Raw genomic sequence first — 21,376 nt, forward strand, 5'->3', positions numbered from 1 at the left:
CAGGCAACAAACAATCTCTCCATGTGAATGTGAATACCGGTATCGTGTGCTTGTGATCATGCTTCGTGGAGATATTTCCGTGTTATTTATCGTCTCAACTTCTTTCAGAACAAGCAATTAGTTAACACAGAGGTTGTTAATACAGTGTTATTTTGTTTTATGTGTGAGCCATATTTGAAAACGCATATTTGCTCTCGCAATCAGCGAAAGGACAAAGTGAGTGGCATTTCTTTCTTTTTTGTTGTTCTTGTTGATTTCTTTTTGAGATTCAAAAGCTTTCTTACCCGCGTTTCCGTTTGCAGACATATTCCGAAGTGCTTCGTACATTGTGCTTTAAGTAGTTCTTAGAGTAACGAACGTGCCTGGTAGTTTTATGTGAGGGCGAACTTGCCGTAACCAATGTTAGTGGTTTCGTGATGATTGACAGCGCTAGAAGAACGTGTATGAATGTTGCAGGTCGCGAACATCACAAGCGTCGCGCATTGTATCTATTTGAGGAAGGTAACAGTGGTTTCACTGTGACCTTTCTCTTTTTTCCGCAGGAATGGCGAGAGCAAGATTGGTACGCTTTGCCGGACGAGCACTTTTGTGTCTTGGGGGATCGAGGAATGCCGCATCATTGCCAGGTAAGTGTTATAAGTGTTATTTTAGCAATAGTAAGCTAGGGAGCGCAGCATGATTGTCTTTTCCAACTGCAACGTCTGCAGAGTGCACAAACAGTACGTTAGAAAAAATAATCGGGCAAAAGGGAGCCTCTTCGTTTGTAAGCTTCACCATTGAGAAGAGATGAAACTTGTTTAGCAAAGCATATTAGGCATTCATTTATATGCCCGAAACAAGCTCTGTTTTGCAACTATTCAAGTAACAGAAATGAGAAGTGCTATTGTGACCTTGTAGTTCAGTCTGTTTCTATATACATGGATGTTGGAACAAACACAGACCCACGTATTGATTAGAAAACAGTGCTGGCTGCAGTAATAGTATAGGGCATAGTTCCAATGCCTCGCCAATGAACATATTGGCTGTGGCATTAACCAGAATGTGTTTGACAAGTTTCTCATTATTTGACTTTCTGAACATTACCTCTAGGTGACTTCACAAGATCGTACATGGTGTCTTTACGAAATCCGTATTTATGGCCTTGCATCAAGATGATGTCTCGCAGCTTGTCGTCGCTGCCAATGAAAACGAGACTTGCAAGAAACAAGCCTGCTCCTGAACCTCCTCTGGTCAGTGGAGCATTTCAACACTATATTGTACACGACACGCAGGAGATGGTTGAGCGCTGCTGCTGTGGCTGAAGTTGTGTGTGGGGCTAAAAAATAAATTCTGGTGCTTCAAATGCTAAAAACATCATCTGATTATGAGGCATTCCATAGTGGGGCTTGCAGGTTAATTTTAACCACCTGGGGTTCTTTAAATTGGAGTTCCCGAGGCATTTTTCTTGTAAAATTTTGCCTGCGTCGAAATGCGATCACTGCCGCTGGGATTAAACCCTTGAGCTCGGCTGCGCAACGCCATGGCCACTGGCCTACCACGTCGTGTAAAGTTGTGGGGCTTGCTTACCTGGCTGCCAGTGCGTGTCGGTGCATGCACAAAAATTTAAACAACATGGACTCATCATTTCCATTCACTTTAGTCATTGTTTCTAGTAGTCATACAGGCTCACCGCAAAATTGCTCTCTTGCAGGAGCATGCATTTTCCAGTGGCTTGAAAAGCACATGGATATAAGCATCCATTGTGCAATAGAGATGTTTGTTGCTCTGAAATTGCACAACTGGGGTGAGGATAAGAAGCTGTGGGCTTACATGTACTGCCACTGCTCTCAACACCTGTTGTAAGGATACATAAATGATTTTTCCTACTTGGAAAAATGTTGATGAGCAAAGAAAAAGCGATGGCGAAATGCTTGAAAGCATTTTGTTGTTGTGGGGTTGTCAAAGGTCCCGGATAAAACTGTATTAAATAAAACAAAAAAGCTTACTGCTCATGCTGTTTGTTGTTGCTCATGCAAGTTTAAACATTAGCACTGACACTTAAAAGTTGTAACGTCTTGCTTGTCTGGCGTTTTCTGTGATTTATTTAGGGCTGGTTACGAGCCACAAATGTCACACTATCGTTCTGTAAACTGCCATACTATGTATTCTTTTCCCAGTTTCATAGTTGATAACTTTGGTGTGTCACTACAGGACTAGAGAGAGGGAAGACATAGGGAAACTTTTATCAACGGATGAAAATGTTGTGAGCAATCAACAGCAGCATTGAGAGATATGGCTTGTTTTCTGGTGTACTTTTCTTGTTCTTCAGGCTTGTTTCTTTTTTTTGTGGAACTAGTACGCATCCTGCACATGCCTTAGCCTCTTCTCTTTTACACTTCAGCCTCATCCTTTTAACTTCATTTAGACTTTATCCTCTCCTCTGGCAAAAATTGATGCTAGGCTGTTCTCAGAGGATTTCATATTGAGTCCCCGGCCCCATTGATATACTGCAGTAACACTATGGGTCATGATCTTTTTATGTGCTGCTGTGTTGGTGAGTACCATCATCACACCCTTATCTTTGTCATCATCATCCATCCCAGTTTCGTTCACCATTCCCCTTCCCTAGTGCAAGGTAGCAGGTTAAAGCACGCAAGCTCTGATCGACCTCTCTGCCTTTTTATTAATAAATGCTGCTGCTCTACTGTGAATAAGTGCTAAGTCTGGTAACTTGCAGTCAGTTGCCTGTGCATATATACTGGACTGTATTTTGCTTGTTAACCCCCTAATCCCGAGCTGCACTCGGTGTGGGGGGTTGTACCAACATTGCCAATGATGAGTCTCACTTGTTCACCCCGATGTTGTGCTGCTCCCATTGCCAATGATGACTTAAGGCCAGTATTAAGGCAAAGCTGCCCTCAAGAGTGCAGCTTTTCTTTTTTCTTTAATTTTTTGTGTTATCCTCACCAGAAATCAAACGAGTAATACATTTTCATAATTGGAATTACATAAAAAAAAAAGATGATGGCGACTTAAACGGACACTAAGGGCAAATACTAAGTCGACGTGAACTGTTAAAAATACCATTCCAGAAACCTTGCAATGCTTGTTTCGCGCCAAGAAAAGAAAAAGAGAATTCCTAACAGTGCTTTGGCTCAGTGTCCCTTATTCAAAACCGTGCGCAAGAACATGGGATGCTAGAAGTAGACACTGTATGAGTGGCCGTTCAATATGTTCTCCTTGTGTTTTGTGACCAGCAGTCCACTTTACTATGTATTCTTGTCTGAATGTGTCATTAGGAATGCAGCAATATTTCTTGCTCTTTCGTGTGACACTAAAGGCAAATACTAAGTCGACGTAGACTGTTTAAATACCGTTCCAGAAACCTCCTAACGCTTGTTTCGTGCCAAGAAAAGACTTGGTTTACGAGAAGCCAACAAACACTGACACCAAGGACAACATAGGGGAAATTACTTGTGCTTAATAAATGAAATAAAGAAACGATAAATTAATGGGAATGAAAGTGGATGAAAAAACAACTTCCCGCAGGTGGGGAATGATCCCACACCCTTCACATTTGGTAGGGCATCGCATGCGAAATGCAAAGGTTGTGGGATCATTCCCCACCTTCAGCAGGTTGTTTTTTCATCCACTTTCATTCCCATTAATTTATTGTTTCTTTATTTCGTTTATTAAGCCAAGTAATTTCCCCTATGTTGTCCTTGGTGTCAGCGTTTGTTTGCTTCTTATGATATGACTAATAAAAATCGGGCCCCTTGGTTAACCCCTTTTCTTCTCGTTTAGTTTACGAGAGAATTTCATCTGAATTTTCCAAATGCTTTTTTCGAAATTCAAATCTCCCACCACCCAACCAGGGGAGTGGTGACATTGCATACACCATCACCATCCTTTGCTGCCATGGCTGAGTAAAACGGCCCCCGACAGATGGTGGTACCGAGCCAAGACGAAGCAGTGGATTCGCTGCTGCAGCTGCTTTTTGGCCAAGTGGCGTAGACCGTTCAGGCATCCCGCGACATCACATGGAAATTGAATTCTCTGCTACTTGCAGTTTGTGCGAGTTTTGTGAGCCAGCAAAAATAGTGCTCCACTATGCGATAGCCAAACTAGTGAAATATGAAAGCGTGGGTAGCGCGGAGTCGAGCGAAAATGAAATCTGTCGACCGCTTGTGTCGTTGTCAAGGGCAACTTCAATGAGTTCTTTTTTCTAAAAAAATGAAATAGAACTGGACCAGTTGCATTCTATTTCGTCTTGTAATACAATAGGAGGATGTTTTTTGCAACGAATGGTTGAGTACTGGTGACAAAGTTTAACTGAGGAGTGCTTTCATCATTGGCAAGTACTTAAATGTCCCATGGGAGGCTCTAACCATGTCCTGCATTTGCCTCAGTTTCTCGATAATTAAGGCTCTGTTCGCGATAATATTGATGCCTTAGAGATTCTCGAGCACTAATCTATCACCTTAGCTTGACTTAATATTTGCCTTTAGTGTCCTTTTAAGAAACTTGGGAAATTCGGCAGATTTTTCCAGAATTAATTTGGGGGTTAAAGGGTTAAGCATTATGCCAAAACTGAGAATTTCAATATTGTACTTAGTCGGACAGTAGTGTTGCCAAGTTTTATTTTTTACCCCCTCCCCCCTTTTTTTCGTCCTGATTATTGAGTGTTAACTTAGTTTCTGTACTTTCTTTGCACCCCAAAGAGTTCACTGACAGCTGTGGCATACAGCACAGCTGAGGAGTACAATCTGACATCCATCTTGAATGCATTGAAGAAGCAAGGCCTGTATGAAGACAAGGTCATTTCCGAAGATTTAACTGATGTTCTCTATGCTTCTGCCAAGTACCAAGTGAATGAAGAACTGAGAGAGCTTTTCATCTTTAGGTGAGCCAGGTATGCAGCTTTGAATTGGATTGTGAACTTTGCAGTTGTGAAATTAACTGCTTGTCCCCCCATGTTTGCTGGTGCATTCTCTTTTATTTTAAAACTGGGTGAAAGTACCGCTTTAGTAAGCTGTGCTGGAAAGGCTGGCTGATAACACAGTTGGAAGAGTTACTTTCATTTTTTGTAAGCTATAAGGTATCCGATAAGACAGAAAAAAATGCTGCTTTTGTGCGTAAATATCTAAGCCACATTCTGGGTATTTGCATTTTCTTGCTTTTATCAGCGAGATCTTTCTCACAACAGAGGTCTTAAACAAATTGTCAAGCATTTGTATTGAGCGTCAGGTGAATCAGGCAGCCTCGATGTACCGCATTTGTGCAAGTATTCTTTCCTTTTCCATTGTAATTACCATCCTGAGAAAGCAGCTCGCACCATAATTGGAATCGTGCATCAAAGATATTAGAAAAAAAAAAAATCAACCTTATGAAGGTTGCTTTGCAGCTGGACAGACTGTAAAGGGAGCAGCTTTTTCTCCTGAACAATTTGGGTTCTGACTTCTAAAGTGTTCAGAAGTTATTGATTAGCATGTATGCAAAAGTGGTGGTGCCTGTGATGCAACTGTGCAGTCTCAGATAATCATTACTATCTCACTGCATTTTGCTAAAGTCCAGTAAGTAGAGTACATTCTTGTTAAATGGGTGCGTACAAACAACTTCTGCAAATTAAAATATATATTTCAAGGTTTTAGCATGTCTTCCGAGTGAATTTTTAATACTGAATAGGTGAAACCTTCTGTCTGTGACTGATTGATGATCTAAGTGTAGAATGCGTTCATGCAAGACTTTTCTTTTCTCCTTTAAATTGTTAAACACGATAAGGCAAGAACATTGTATGTTTCTTAGAAATTTCCTACTTGAAATTCAAAAGTGATGTTAAAATGTATAAATACCATGTGTGTGTGGCATTTATGTAACATGTCTCCTTTTGCTTTTAGGGAAGGATCAATTGTCTTTTGGAATTTCCCAGAAATAGAGGTAATTTTGGGAATGCTTACTGACTTTGGCATATAAAACTTGACTTGGTGTCATTTTGTATCACAGTTTTGTGTACCGAATTTTGATTGATCTGTCAGTTCTTTCTTCCATGTATTTAAGTGGAACAAAATCTTTAAGTGCAGCAGAATCTAAAAAAAAAATTATAATAATAAAAAAAAATAAAAAAGGTGCATATTTGATGAGTAGAAATGCCTATCTTAGTTTGATGTATGAGGCAATCTTATTTTTCCCAAAATAATCCTTTTCCATTTGTTTGAGCATCAACTTCTGCAGTCCACTGTATCACAAGGATGATTTTCACCAAGCTTTGATCCGTGCATGTTAAAGGGTCCCTGAAATGTCTTTTGCCTCTTAGAGACATTAGGGTATATCTAAATGAATGCTTTTTACAAGAACTTTGTGTAACACAGGTACAAGTGGTTAAACATTACTCTCCCCTCAAGCCGCAGCTTTTCCCATCAACTTTTACTTGGTGCGGCCATTGTACCGCTTGGAGAAGGCGGGATGCCTCCTCCTAGTGGTGACGCAAGTGTTGTCTACTTCCAGTTGATTTGAACTGAGTGCGTTCGCATGTCTCTTTCCAATGTGGTTACTAGATGGAGCAAAATTTAAAAACTCGCTGCATGTGGCGGACGGAAACGGGGTGGCACTGTGCACAACATTCACTGCTGTTTGATTGCTTTTTGATGACGTTTGGTTGCTATTAAGACATGAAGCGAAAAGATGTGGCTGCTGCTGCAGCATTTGCCGCATTGCTGCAAGCATATATGTCATGTACAAAGTAGCTATTTCTGGCATTGTTTCAGTTTGATTGTGGTGTGGGAAGAAACAGCACTGGGATTGGCACTGGGATTGGCACTGGGATTGGCACTGGGATTGGGATTGGTAGCAATGTACATTATAATAAATTACACGCTTTAAGCAGGGCGCTTAAGTCTGTCTCCTAATGATCAGATGTATCTACCTTATCGACCCAGTTCTTTTGTACACATTCATTAAAATCATTTCAGGGTCCCTTTAACTCCGTAATAATTAGTGTTTGTGGTTTATGTTCAAGTATTGTGTTCATTGCATTTAATAAAGACCAAGTGCAGTGAACTTTCGGGCTGCATTAAAAGAAAGCCTAATTTCTGTATATAGAGCAGCCGCAATGCAAAATTTAATGTTTGAAATACGAGTTGATACATAATTAAAGGCTTGCAAAAGTAGACGTTTTCTATATCAAAACTAAAAAAAAAAAATGCTTGCGCTGATGTGTGTACTAGCCACCAAATTTGTGTGTGGTCTTCTTAGGAGCTATTTAGAGGCTGCTAATAGAAAAATTAGGCAGTTACCTGACCTGCAGCTTTGCCAAGATTCCTTCAGTGCTCGTTTATATGCTCGTTGTAGTTGGCACTTAATCTGGAAAGCCTTCCACCTCTACAATGTTCAATCCCTACTTGCACGGCCTCCTTTCAGAGGAAAGCGGTGCTGCAGTTCCTAAAGCCTTATGAAGAACACCCTTACAGCCCATCCCTTGTGAACCAGGAGATTGAAGCTTTAGAATTTGCATACCATGAGTGAGCCTACTTTCTTTTCTAATATTTTTATATGTGCCAATGCAACGAGCTTATGGCACAATGTTTTGGTAAACTTCACCCCATAATGCCTATTGTATCATGTGCTATTCCGAGTTTGATGCCTCAAAATGTTGTTTTAAGTGCATTAAACTTTGTGCCAAATACATAGCTGTGTTTTTGATATGCTGGAATGGAGTTTCACCTGTATGTAGTTCAACAAACTGGTTATTAATTAATTAATTACTATACTGATGACCTTTCAACCCTAATAATATCTTAATAACATAACTCTAACAACACATTGGGATGTCTATAGTACAGAACATGTTCATGGATAATAATTAAGCAGTCTTACCATTTCTGTGTTTCTATCCCCTCCTTCCTGAATAAGCAGGGGTTGTGCCCCTTTTGGTGGCAGTTGCCAGCCTGCTCATTGCATTCTTTTATCTCTCTACTACTTGTATGTCCTCCTGTGAGGTCAAGACAGCTTAGGGGCATATAATCACTTTTTCAAGTCAGTTCGTAATACTGATATGGTTACAAACATGAAACAACCTTTTCCTTTTTTTTTTTGAACACCAGCATTAAATGCCAGAAGCACCTTTTCCGTGTACAGTGTACGTCACCCTTGTGTAGAGCGTGGGAACGGCCACTCCGGAGGCAGCCAGCGACGTCTAACGGTAGCTGCTGGGATCGACCGACGCATCTAATGCATGTAATCTCTGGCCCAGCCACTTCCATTAGACGTTGCTGGCTGTCTCCGGAGCACCCCGGCGGCCGCCATTTGCTCGTTCTACACAAGCGTGACACGCACTGTACATGGAGAGGTAAAGATGCAACTTCATGTGGTGGGTTGCCATGCTGATGCTTCATCCTGGATTTTCGAAGTATTTGAAACATATTTCCTGGTTATTTTTTGCCATCACAGTAGCCTGTATTAAATTAGTGCGAAGTTTTCTCGAAGCTAGCGGCAAAAATACGATTAAATCACTTTCATACAGTTCCGCGTGCATTAGACATCATATCTGAGGTGAATATGTTATGTAATCTCTTCCTACTTAGTTTTCGTTAACGGCAATGTGCAATGAAACATTCAAGTGGTCTTGGGAGGATTTCATCGAACCTCGATATAACAAACATGGATGTAATGAAGCACATATAAAATTTGGTTGGTCATAATTTATTTCAGTCAAGTATTCTCCTGCTATGACGAAATAAAAAATGCGAGATCTGACACGGCGTCAGCTATAACAAAGCAAATTTTTGTATACATCTGCCTAAAAATATTTATTCTGATAGCAAAAATTTTAAGTACAGTCCGATGGAATTTTCAGATGGCTGATATTTTTCGACAGGCACGATTCCTGCTGCATGAGGATAGCGATGTGGGCTTGTTGGTCGGTCATCATTGAAAGGTATCTGTATAGCACAACAAAACAAGGACGCAAGAAGAAACAAAGACGAAGACAAGCCCTTGTCTTCGTCTTCGTTCCTTCTTGTGTCCTTGTTTTGTTGTGTGCTATACCTGCTGCATTCCCTGCCTACCCCTAGCACCAATGTACAATGGAAATATAACTGAAACTTTGGATGCTGCACGGTGTTTTGATCATGAACCTCCCACGCGATGCTGCAAACATGGTGGCCATGAACAAAGTTGCTGTCATGTCAACTCACATGATACCGCATCTTTGGTTGCCAACTCCCGACGAAGCAGCATTCATTAGGCCTAGTTGGCCAAGTAGTACAGCCAGTGGAGTGGCCGGTGACAAGCATGCGTGGGGAGCTCGCCGTCAATACGTCTGCACTCGTAGACCGTATACCACTAACCGTGCACTCTTAGACCGTAGACCGTAGATCGGATGCATGGGGCAGACGGACAGACGGACAGACGTAGTACTACAGTACAGATATGTGTGCAGGTTCCTCTGTGTCCAAAAAGTCTGTCAGCGGCCTGCTCGTCTTGGCCAGTAGCTTGGCTTAATTGAACAGCAATCGGCAAGCTGACGTGTCGGTGCAGACCGGTTGTGTCATTTATTGCACTTCCCATGCCTCATATTGGCATGGCAGCGTGCCAATGGTCCAAAACCCTTGTCTGGTCCTTTTCTAGCCTAATCCGGTTGCACAAGCCAGATTGTTTTTTTTTTTCTTTTCTCCATGTATGTTTATAACAATTATGTGATATAATGAAGTTATTTTCGTGTCCAATGCAACGTCATGATAACGAGGTTCGTCTATTTATTTCCAAACCAAATAATAATGTAGTCTACGCTCGTTGCAACGGACCCGCGTACAACAGACTTTTGGATATAACGGACCATATTTCAATCTTAGTTTGTTCTACGTATTTTATTAATGCCATGAAGTTCGCTTTTAACAGACTGCGCTACAACGGACTATTGGCTACAGCATACGAGATTAGTGGCAATATTATCAAAATTGGGCGTATAAGACCGCCTTTTGCCGTGTTGACACAGGCTGGCAACTGACTTGCGAGGGTCAGTCGACTACCGCGGCTCTATATTTTGCACGCGAGGCACAGGGGGAGGCGAGGGAAAGAGGAGGTGGGGGGGGTTCTACTCAGGTGGCTGCTGTTAACGGCGTGGTCGTGTGGGCGCCTTATCTTGAAAGTGATCTGCGATTTAAAAAATTTGGAGTGTGCTTCAGCTTCACCTTTAAAGGTGGAACGGGATAGCATTCAAAGATTCCTGGCAACTGGAGTGTGCGTAACCGTAACATTTACCGGGAAATGCTATGCACGAAGGGGGGCTTTGTGATAGAAATGTTGCCTCTTGTGTGGGTCGCGATGTGGCGAAAGTGAGCACCAGCTGGAGGTATATTGCAAGAAATCAGGCATGCCTCTACATGGTCCCTGAGACACCCGTGCACCGGTGTGTGCAAATGGCGTATGCCGCGGCCTGTCTGTGAATTGTAGAAATGCTGGAAAAGAGGTTTCTTTGTGTTTTCGCATAACAGAATTATGTTTTCTCGTATAGTCAAATTACAATCCAAGAGCTATCGTGTCTGTAGATTATGTGTATGTCATAGTTTACGATTTTTCCACATATTTTAGCTTGAGAAATTCAGTTAGTTCAGTAAATTCCTTGCTTCACATGAATGGCCTAAGTATGGGTGGTTCGAAAACCTTTTTGCCAAAATGACGTCCGACACGGGACACCGATGCTGGATTTTCTGCGACATGGGCACCTTAACGCTATCGCATTAACAAAGTGCGCACCCGCGCGGGCCTCATCTTCAAAGCGATCTGCAACGTGGACAAAGTGCGCTCAGTGCTGGTAGCTTCGCACATGCTGTGCTTTCGACGTTTAATTCGCATTGAAGCGAGAGACAGCACAAAGGTCAATTCGCTCGCCGCTGCTGCTGCGCTTGCTTAATTTGCTATCGCAATCGATGCTACGCCTTTCAAGTGAAACTGCGACTTTTCTGTATTGTTTTTTTTTTTACTTTGGAAGTTCGTTACTCACTCTTTGCAGTAAAGTTGTTAGATATTGCGACAAAAATATCGGAAGTGAGGCGTCTTGGATATTACAGACTTCGTATAAAACTGACGTTTTTTGTTGGATTGTCAGGGTCTGTTGTAACGAAAGTTGACTACTAATTAAGCGACACACAACCCAAGGGAACCAGTTGCTTCAATCGAGCAGTGCTGTTAGTTATGGAAATGAAACATTCTTGCCTGGTCTTTAAATTTGATAAACTTGTTTTTATTGCATTTACTTGGCCTTCAGATCTTTGGCAAAGGCCTACATTTGTGCCTTTCTAATTTGATAAACAGAAATCGACTCTCTCTCATGCTTTCTCTCTCTTAAGTGACCAATTTCAGTTTGCTATTCCTTTTGAGGAAAGTAACTGAAAGACGAAGCTAAAGTGCAGCTTCCTCAGTGCAAATGCTAATCATATAAAGTAATACATTGTCATAATGGTGTTGAAGAGGGAGACAGTTACTTTGTTATGTCCATTACTATGTGCACTGCAATATGAATCTCTTAAGAGAAATTCAAAGGGAACTTCACTTACTTCAATATACCCATTATTTCATCATAACAAGGTTTGACTGTTGTACTTATAATTTGCTTCACATTCTTGTTTCAGAAACAAGACAAAGTTTTATGATGGCAACATCTACCTAAGCACAGATGGTGAGAGTGACTTGGAGAAGTACACATTCTCGAGTGGGCTTGCTCTGTCTGGTAAGTGTTAGAAAGAACTTGCTGATATACCTGTATAAACTACCGCATATGCCTAGAAACTTGTCTGCTCACTGCAAGAGGAGGACGTGCATGCAGTCCTGCTTTTGAGCAACATGTTAGTGATAATGTAGACAAAGAACCAGAGCATTGGGAAAACATGTAAAGCCTTGTATATTGTGGAAGAAAGAGAGTGAGAGGGAGAGATAAATAAGATGCCTGTATGGGGAGCATTGACTGGACAAATCCAGAATATCAAGTCACCTAAATGATCGGGTCTTTCTTGTAATCCATGCTTGGCATGCTGAGTTTTGTATGTGGTTATTTTTTTGTCATAAAGTCATTTGGCAGCTTGCATTCTGTATATGCTTTTGTTTGCCAATGCCGCGAACGTGGTTTTGGTTTTGTATCCTGTTGTAATGCGCAGGCAATTTTCGGGCTCATTTTCTCAGAAAAAAAGTTTGTTATATTGAAATTTGACCTTTTATGTAGATAAGTACAACCACTCATCGATTTTTCTTACACGGAAGGGGCTGTAAGATTTTCTGAATCATCAGGCAATCAGAAAAAAGCAAATTTGAATGAAACAAAAGATTCATTTTGTTGAACTTGAGAATCAGCAATGAAAGATAATGTTTCCTGCCATGTGTACAATATCTTCACATTGGCGGTTATCTTGAACTCACTCCCCTCCCCTCTTTCCCCTTGCTGCCATCCTTCTTGGCTAGCCCTTGCGAGCTTTCATAAAGCATACAATGCGCTGTGTGCGATAGGATCACGAGAGCTTCTTTCTCACATTTTCCCGACCCAACGAGCCCCCAGAGACAAATGAGGGTAGTTTTGCTGGGGAATGTTACCTCTCTGGGGACTTTTTGCTGGGATATTTTGCCTCTGTTGCGTCTCAAAATGCCTCAAAGAGGAGAAGACTCACTTTGATTTGTCAGCCGCCTAAACTTCCCTCCAAACGGGATTCTAGTGGCCAACACAGAGTGTGTAATAGCGAAGTGTCAGTTTTTCTGTCATTATTGGTTGGCCCGTGTCACTGGCGTGCACGTAACATAAGGTTTGTAGCCACTTTGCACTTTGTCTTTGGTGCTCAGCCAGTGGCACAGTCATCGGCAAGGGTACGTGCCACATAGGCATGCCCTGCATATGTGCCGCCTAGCCATGAACAAGAGCTTCAGCATAACATGCAATTGTACATTTAACACCAATTGAATTCGCAGTAATGACGTGTCATTATTCATCGGTCTGCGGCTTGTTGTGGTCGGACTGCTGGTACGATTTGTTGGGAACTCGGCGCTGACGCCCGTTGTTGCACCTGGGTCGCAAGCCCCAAGGGTAGCGTTGGCCTGGCGGCCTGGGGTACAACTGGAAGCATCCGAAGGTCCCGGCAAAGCATGAGTCGACTGGTAACAACAAAACAACTTGTTTATTCTAACATCGCAAAGAGTTGGCGGTCAGGTTGACCGAAGTAGAGAGACGGGAGAGCACGTTACTCAACAGAAGAAATCGGAGCCCCCTTGGCGTCCGGGGGCAGCTGCTTTTATACTCTCGCAGTTGAGGGCAAGAAGGAACCCCTCTATAGACGAGCACGTGACTGTGCCGCTCGGGCACAATGAGATAAGGTGGCGCAGCGACGTGTCGGCCCCACTCGGACCCCCCCTTGCTTCACAGTTGTTGGGAGCTCCTCACCCCGGCTGCCGCGCTTGGACAAGCGTGGGCACAATGGGAAGAGAAGGAGGAGCAGCCGTCGTGTCGGCGCCGCTCGGACCCCCTTGCTTCACAGTTGTTGGGAGCTCCTCTCCCCGGCTGCCGCGCTTTGACAAGCGTGGGCACAATGGGAAGAGAAGGAGGAGCAGCCGTCGTGTCGGCGCCGCTCGGACCCCCTTGCTTCACAGTTGTTGGGAGCTCCTCTCCCCGGCTGCCGCGCTTCGACAAGCGTGGGCACCAATATGCACATACACTCACACACGCACATGAAGACACGTGGCATCGGAACATGCCTGGACGCGCTTGGCGGGGAGGCGAAGCGGTGGCGCCGAACGGGCCAAAATGTCTGCCGCTTTGTTGCAGCCGCGCCGGCTAAACCGCGCGTCGTAGGCGAAACGTAACAGGCTGCTAAAGCAGCATCTACCTAACCACTCCCCCACCCCCAGGCCTGATTACAGAGGACAAGATAACTTCTTGTCTATAAGTTATAACACCATAGAAGTTTATAACTTCTATTGACAAGAAATTATAAACATTTACATACTTTGTTATATTGAGAATTTCATTATATTGAGGTTTAACTGTACTTAGTTTCGTGGCATGGCTTATGGGCACATCAGGATTTTAAAGAAAACATTGCAATCTCTGGAGTAGTGTAAATGTTGTATGCCTGGGCAATGAAATGTTTCACCTTTTTTCATTGCCATTCATTTAAACATATTTATTTGTTTCTTTTGTTCAGTGAAGCTGGCCATCTGGGAGGCATCGTTGGATGGCTATGTAAAGAGCATCGAGGACATCATTGAGGTGAGGGAAGCCACTGTAGGCACTGAGACTCAACCAGCTAACTTACAATTTACAATGTGAATAAAATTGATGCTAACACTTAGCAAATTGTTTACGATGTGATGTGTACACTACGTTCTGGGTGCCTACAGCTGAGCATACTGCTCTGTGAGTGCAGAGGCCAAAGTAAATGTAATATTTTTTTTCCACGTGCTTATGTAAGTGTTGGCTTGTGTGGTGAGCCTCTATCGGAGCTACACTCTGTGCTTGGTTGCTATTGTAATAGGCTCTAGTGATAGTAATGCAAGGTATTTGTCATATCTCAGATTCATTCTTTTAACCACAACAGGAGCAAAATTTCTAAATCGCCTTTATGCTTGGCTGTAGGCAAATGTTAGAGAAGTCGACGTGGTCGTAATTAATAAAGAGCCCTGCATGACAGCACCTCTCATAGCTCAAACCTACATCCTCGGTTGATTTTTACCAGGGATGCTTTCGATTTTGCATGAGGATACCTTAATTAAGCATGAGGTCTCTGCATAGTACTGAGCATTGGATGACGACATGGTGCCACTTCTGTTGCCCTTGTGATACCCTTTCTGGGCTCTCACCAGTAATGTGACATGACAATGATGGAAAGCCTGCACCATGGAACTTTCCTGTTATGGCCACTGCTCCTCGATTAGCCGCTCAGTGTGAATTCAAAAGGATACTCTCAAAAGTTGTTGAGAATATATGCAGCTCCAGGTGGAACTTTTAGATGTTAAATCCCCTTATAATTGTGCCTTTTCAGTCTAGTGCCTTCATGGCACTACAAGAAGGCATGTGTATGTGTGTTGGGCGAGGGTTTCGCATTAAACTCGCCAGAACAGCATGTTTTGACCCCAACATGCTCGTGAAAAGTGCCAGAAATAACCCACAGACATACAAAACACGTCGTAAAAATGCATAGAGAGCTGCTGCTAAGGTGTCATTAGTTACACTGTCCTAGGAAATTGTCCTAGGAACTGTCCTAGGAAATTTAAAATTAATAATATTCCAGTTATGCTATTACGTTATGTTATTTGGTACATATTACTTCAAGAGTGAAAACTGTGAACACGGGACAAGGCAAGAGGGCACAATATGCTGTACTTTCTACACCCGTATATCAGCGTCGTACACTTGTTTCAGCTACATGCCTGGTGCATAGGGACTGCTTGATTTTAACTCTGCTTCTGTTAAACACTTGTTAGCACAAGTAATGCTTAATAAGCCAAAGGTGTTTTGAATCTCTTTGGTAAGGAATGCCGACAAAAGGGCATGGAAACTGCTGCCACTCCTGTGCAATTAGCTTGGCCTGAAATGAAAACTCACTTTAGGTTAACCAAACGTAGCTGTGTATCTGAAGTCTATACTTGCTAAGTTACTTCCTGGTCTATTTCTTTGTCTATTCCAACCAGTGAATATTTGTATGAGTAGCACAAGTGAAGTTTTCTGTTGTTCTATAACTTCACATTCTTTGTTTTCTCAGGACATGAAGGAAGGCAGGACGATTAGGATGACCAGGGAACATGTTTTTCGAAAGACTGGAGAACTATTCTCTCTAAGGTCAGTCGCTGGGATTGTTCACTTTGGCGGAGTCTCATTTAAAGGGCCCCTCACCAGGCTCCATAGCAAATTTTAATTATATACTTGAAGTTGTTACGTGTCCTCTAGGGAGCGTTCTGTCGCAAAAATTTTTCATATCGGCTCATTAATAGCCGAGATAGAAATATTTCAGTGCCACGAACTCATGATTTCAGCAGGTGGGCTCCACTGCCAAGCAAACACTCTCTCCACTCACCCCGTCTAGCCTACGCAAGCAAAATTCCTTCTCTGCGTTCTCCCACACCAGACCTCATGGATCGCATGACGCATACGTCACAGGCCCCACCTTCTTTCTTTTTTTTTTCCCCTGTACAATGCACTTCCACCGACAGTGTCACACAGAAGCTGTTGTCTCATTTGCACAGCGCACGATTTTGCACGCTGTGCACAAGGAAACATGACTAGCGGTATAATTCAATGCTATGTGAATACTGAGGCAGAACAAACGAATTGTAGAGCATGATCACGCCGCTGGAGCACGGCATAAAATGGCATAGTTTCGGTACTTGCGCCCATGACTGCACGACCGTGGGGACAAGCAGGCGAAGCGGAAGTATATCTCTCTTGTTTCAGTGCAAAGTAAAACAAAAAACACACAGACATTCCGTTTGTGTGTTTTATTATTTCTGTAAACTTCAATTCGTCAATTCAAGCAACAGATCGCGCAGGTAACAGATGTTGTCTTGAATAATTCTAGAAATCACGGGTCACCACGAGCGATGCCACACTGCGGTCAGGTGTCGACTACTTATTTGGTTTTTGGCATTCGGCTTTGAATTTCAGATCTTTCCACGGCGCATAGCGATGTAATACTTTGCAGACACGATCGTTATCCTGTAATGTATGCTCTGCGCTTGTCAGCTCAAAATGGCCAGACCTGGTGAGGGGCCCTTTAAGACGTTTAGTGAAATACACTTTATAGGCGTACACTTGTCTAGAGCATTTCTGTAGCAACCTCGGCTGGTACTCTTGAGCAATCACTTTCGGAGGCATTATCACTTTTTAGCAATTCTGCATACTCAGCGCCAGACACATAGAAGTATATGGCCGACAGTGTTTCTGCCACTGTGTGAAGATAGTAAGTTCGGCACAGTGGCAGCCATGCTGTCAGTCATATGCACTGACGCATCAGGTGCCAAGTCAAGCAAAACCTTGCAAAAGTGAGTGTATCCCTGAAAGTGATCGATTAAGAATACCTCTCCTAGTTTAAATATAACAGGTTGCATTATGATTATGAAGCAAAATTATAATTGGTTCCGTATAATGCCAGCAGTCTAGTATTCCAGATGTTGTGTTGTTTATTTTTGTTGTAGCTGGTAACGTTTACTTTACCAGGGAAATGGTTTCGTTTATCAGGAGTTCCGTTTATGAGGAGACAAAGCTTTTAGCATAGCATGAATACAAAACCAACCAACCATGAGGTTGGTGAAACACCAACCTCATGGTTGGTTGGTTTTGTATTCATGTTTTGTGTTCAAGCGGCAGTTCCATTTAAGCGATACAGTGGAATCTTGGCAAACGAAATCGCTGTTTATGCACAAAAATGGAATCTTGATAGATGGAACTGCTGCTTGAACGGAAAATCCACCTCACGATTGGTTGGCTTTGTATTCGCGCAATGCTAAAAGCTTCGTCACCTCATAAATGGAACCAACTTTCGTGGTCCCTAGAGGTTTCGCTTAAAGAGAGGCCACTGTACTACCTCTTTGTCAGGCAAGTGCTGCAGCGGTATAGTACAGTCGACGTCTCGATTTTTCGGACTCCCTAGGGGCTGCAAAAACGTCCGAAAATACAAATGCATGCCTTTTACTGCCCCCAAGGGCTCAAATTGCCACACGCAGGTCCAAAATAGCTCTGAAGGCTTGCCAGTACACTTATAAGGTGTATCGGTGCTCGTACTGTGATAGGAAACTGCGGGTGCACGTGTGTGTAATTAAGGAATACATACCGTGTTGCGTAACAATTGCCCCTTCCCACTCTTGGTATGCTTCACCACAATACATTGAATATGTTTCACTGCGCAACAGTGCTGTATTGGGGCGAAGCAGACATTCAGGAACTGGCAGTATGCAACGTGGCATGCTTCCAAGTCATTTGTAGAGGATTACAAAGGCGGAGTCGATTGCTAACGGCGGCACATCGTTTCAATGGAAAACACAGCACCGAACAGAAAAAAGCTTGGTAGCAAACGTCGAAGTAGCTAGGCCTAGCGTTGCTCCGGTGGTGGCTACGGCTGCAAGCCCTATCTGCGTGCGAGAGCGACGGCTAGAGGAGGCGAGATAATCAAAATGACGGCAGTGGTTGATACGATTAATTCCGTTTCGGACCCGTGGTCTTAGCAAAAAGTCCGAAAAATCTGACGGCGAAGGTTCTTTTGCATGCAAAATTTCGCATGTTCTTATACATTGACTCTATGGGGTACGAGGCGGTGCCACGAAGGTGTGCGAAAAATCGGGCATGTCCGAAAAATCGGTTGTTGACTGTACTTGCAGAAAAGAAATGCCTTCAAGTGCAACCATGTGTCATGGGGAATTAAAAGGACATGAGCACATGCTGGTGTGTAACGTAGATTCTCGAAGCTAGTACAGTGTGTCTAAATGTGGAATCATGCTGCAGGCACCTGATCAACCTAAGCTCTGACCTTTTGGACACTCCTGATTTTTACTGGGACCGGCCAACTTTAGAGAGCCTCTATTTGAAAGTCATCAAGTACATGAACATTAACAGGCGGACAAAGGTACGTCACGTGAACAGAAGTATGCCCATTTGGATTCATTGAAACACACGCAAGGAAGAGACAAACAGAGAAATAAATTAGGGCTAGTGGAAGTTACGATATAGTAATTGAGCGGTAGCTCTGTGCACGTTGATGTTTACTTAGTGTTACAATGTATTTGGCAATTACAATTTTCTTTAAGTATATCAATAATACACATAAGTTTGAAAATTGTCATTGAGCACCTGCCATGGCTACAGTGGTGTTCTGCTACTGGTGACGAGGTAACAAGTTCGATTTCTGGACGTATTTTGATGGGGGATGGAGTGTAGAAACACTCTTGCCAACGTAACTTTGGCGAGATGGTGGTGCAGGATCTCCTGAATACGAGACACAAAGAACGATTCCGTATACCTGTTTCGCTGTTATTTTTACCTAGGTAATCTTCAGTTATCTTTTGAACTGCCACCTCCCCCATCCCTGTTGTCATCGTTGAGCACCGTCACTGTTAACTGACACCACTTGTAGATTAATCCCGACTACATCATTCCTCGTTTGTTTTCTTACGTGTTCTTTTTAACCTTCTTTGCTTTTTGAAAGTTTAGCTGGCCAGATATTTATATTGCCTGTAATGCCAATAAATTTTTGTTGTGAGTTAGTGTTGTCTGCGTGTGCCCTTCTTCCCTGGTCTTTCTCGTGTGTGTGCTGTATGTAGAATGTAAAATGCAAATAAAAAAGATTGCGGGTGGTGAAAATTAATTTAAAGCCCTTGACTGCAGTGTTTCTCATAACCCACTCCACAGTTTTGGGACATTATAACCCCACTTTTTTTTATTGCGATAGCAATTATTAGACACTCCAGGCAATTTTTTGCCACCGGTGTCACTGTGATGTTCTGGATATGTGTAAGTTCTATATGTATATTTAAATAAAAACAAAGTTGTCCAATGGCTGGATATAAACAAAGGACCTCTTGCACAGAAGCCTGATACTGTAACCACTGGGCTACGAACTCGTCTCAGCAGGTGGAATAGCACATTCTTAAGAATTTCCCACGTGCAAGAGACGTTTCGTATCTACCAAGACATTCCTTCTACTCGGCAGGAGTTGCTTGCATGAAGTGTCACGACAGTGTATCGCCCCACATATGGTTTGAACGCCGTTTAAGGAGTCTTTGTTGTTGCTGCCCATCTAACTTGTGGCTCAAACCCACTATGGAGATTGGCCAAGAAATGAGTAGGTTATGCCAAGTTATAGTGTCAAACAAGCTTTCAGGTCTGCTGTAAAGTGCTGTTGAAAAACAAAATTACATATTAAAATGAAAGCGATAATAGTAGGAATAATCAATAATCATTAATTGGAGAGCACACCAAAAAAATGAGAAGGTACAAATTTAACTGGGCAATCAATTGAACTCCATAAGAAATTACTGGACTGCAGAGCAAAAATCCCCAAAGTAGAGGCCCCAGACGGAAGAGTCCAGGCAGAACGCTAAACCCTGCTATCACTGTCAATGCTTTGCCCTTTGGGCAAAACTGCTACTTTCATTTATTTACATTGGCTGATTGACTGTTTACTCGGAGCACTCTACATTGATAACCCACAGGTCATGAATGAGAAGCTAACACATTGTTGCGAGCTGATGGACTTGCTCAGCCACCACCTGGAGGACAAGCACCACGTCCGGCTAGAAGTTATGATCATTGTACTCATTATGGTTGAGGTGAGGAAGGCACGACTTCTGAATGTTCTACATTTCTTTTGAGTTACTGCGGGCTCCAAGCTTCCTGTGCGTTGCATAAATGTCTTTTTTTTCCTGATGAGTGCAGTCTGTCTTCAACTAGTAGACGCAGAAATACAAGTTTCTAGAATGAGACGTTGGTTTTGTTTGTAAGTTAGTTTCATTACATTACAGAGATCGTCAAAACAGTGGCAGTCCGCTGCTGACAGCAGTTATTAAAATTTGAAGTAATAGTGCATAATGTAGATATACATGGCCAGTGTTACAGGCAAGACCACCACTGAGCCAGTCCCAGTAGCTCTGGTATTGGTCACCGAAGGAAAAAAAGAATTCAGTGAACATCTCTCAGCATTCTTTGCTGTAAAAAGGTTTTGTCAAATGTAAACTGGCAAGAATATGAATGAATGTATGGTGTATTGCAATTTACCACTCACAGAACTTACACTCATTTACTAACAAGCTCACTTGGTGTTGACCCCTCCCTTGGCATCACTTGAATGTTTATTTATTCCTCGCAGTTCTGCCATTGGTTTTTGAAATGCACTACTGTCGGAAAGGTTGCTTGGCGAGTTTTAGCAGAAACGTCTCTCCAGATACTTGACATCCAGTTCACCGTACATCTTACCTGTTTAACAGTTGGCGTGACTGGTGAGGTTTGACCGGAACAGATCTTGTCAAGCCGTGTCAAACATTCATTTGACACATCCTCAGTCAGCCACTGGCATAGTAATGTAGCTGCAGCCCTTGAACAGATTAACACCAATGCTTGCTGCTTGTGAAATTTTGAAGCCACATCCTCGGATCTAAGCCAACTCTAGGACTCTTTCAACATTTAAAAAGAGAAGTATTTGGTTTAGACTTGACTAAACACGGTATAGTACTTATCTTCATCTTTTTCTTACTTGTCTTTTGCAGGTGCTGTTCGAGTGTGTCCACTACGTTTCCAAATTCATGTAGGCGCCTTTTTATCCAATCCTAGATGCATGATTGCACCTGTGTTTTCCTTTCTCTAGTTTGATCTCTGCAAGTGGTTATATTGGTAACGTTCACATAGTTGACATAGTTTTGGAGCCTTTTCTCCCATTTTTGT

General features: G+C 42.7%; 1 protein-coding gene across 1 annotated transcript in view; it reads left to right on the forward strand.

The window, feature by feature from the left end:
• The window catches only part of LOC142575956 (required for meiotic nuclear division protein 1 homolog), a 22,300-nt gene continuing 924 nt past the window's right edge, over window positions 1-21,376 (forward strand). The window contains exons 1-12 of the mRNA XM_075685798.1: window positions 1-216; window positions 543-626; window positions 1,090-1,229; window positions 4,701-4,882; window positions 5,877-5,916; window positions 7,396-7,496; window positions 11,607-11,704; window positions 14,157-14,221; window positions 15,714-15,790; window positions 18,446-18,566; window positions 20,152-20,268; window positions 21,202-21,239. Of these exons, the coding sequence (XP_075541913.1) occupies window positions 545-626; window positions 1,090-1,229; window positions 4,701-4,882; window positions 5,877-5,916; window positions 7,396-7,496; window positions 11,607-11,704; window positions 14,157-14,221; window positions 15,714-15,790; window positions 18,446-18,566; window positions 20,152-20,268; window positions 21,202-21,239 (1,061 nt within the window). The 5' untranslated portion in view covers window positions 1-216; window positions 543-544. The remainder of the gene's footprint in view (window positions 217-542; window positions 627-1,089; window positions 1,230-4,700; window positions 4,883-5,876; window positions 5,917-7,395; window positions 7,497-11,606; window positions 11,705-14,156; window positions 14,222-15,713; window positions 15,791-18,445; window positions 18,567-20,151; window positions 20,269-21,201; window positions 21,240-21,376) is intronic.

The sequence above is a fragment of the Dermacentor variabilis genome, chromosome 3 (assembly GCF_050947875.1).
Source record: "Dermacentor variabilis isolate Ectoservices chromosome 3, ASM5094787v1, whole genome shotgun sequence".
Classification (NCBI taxonomy): Eukaryota; Metazoa; Arthropoda; class Arachnida; order Ixodida; family Ixodidae; genus Dermacentor; species Dermacentor variabilis.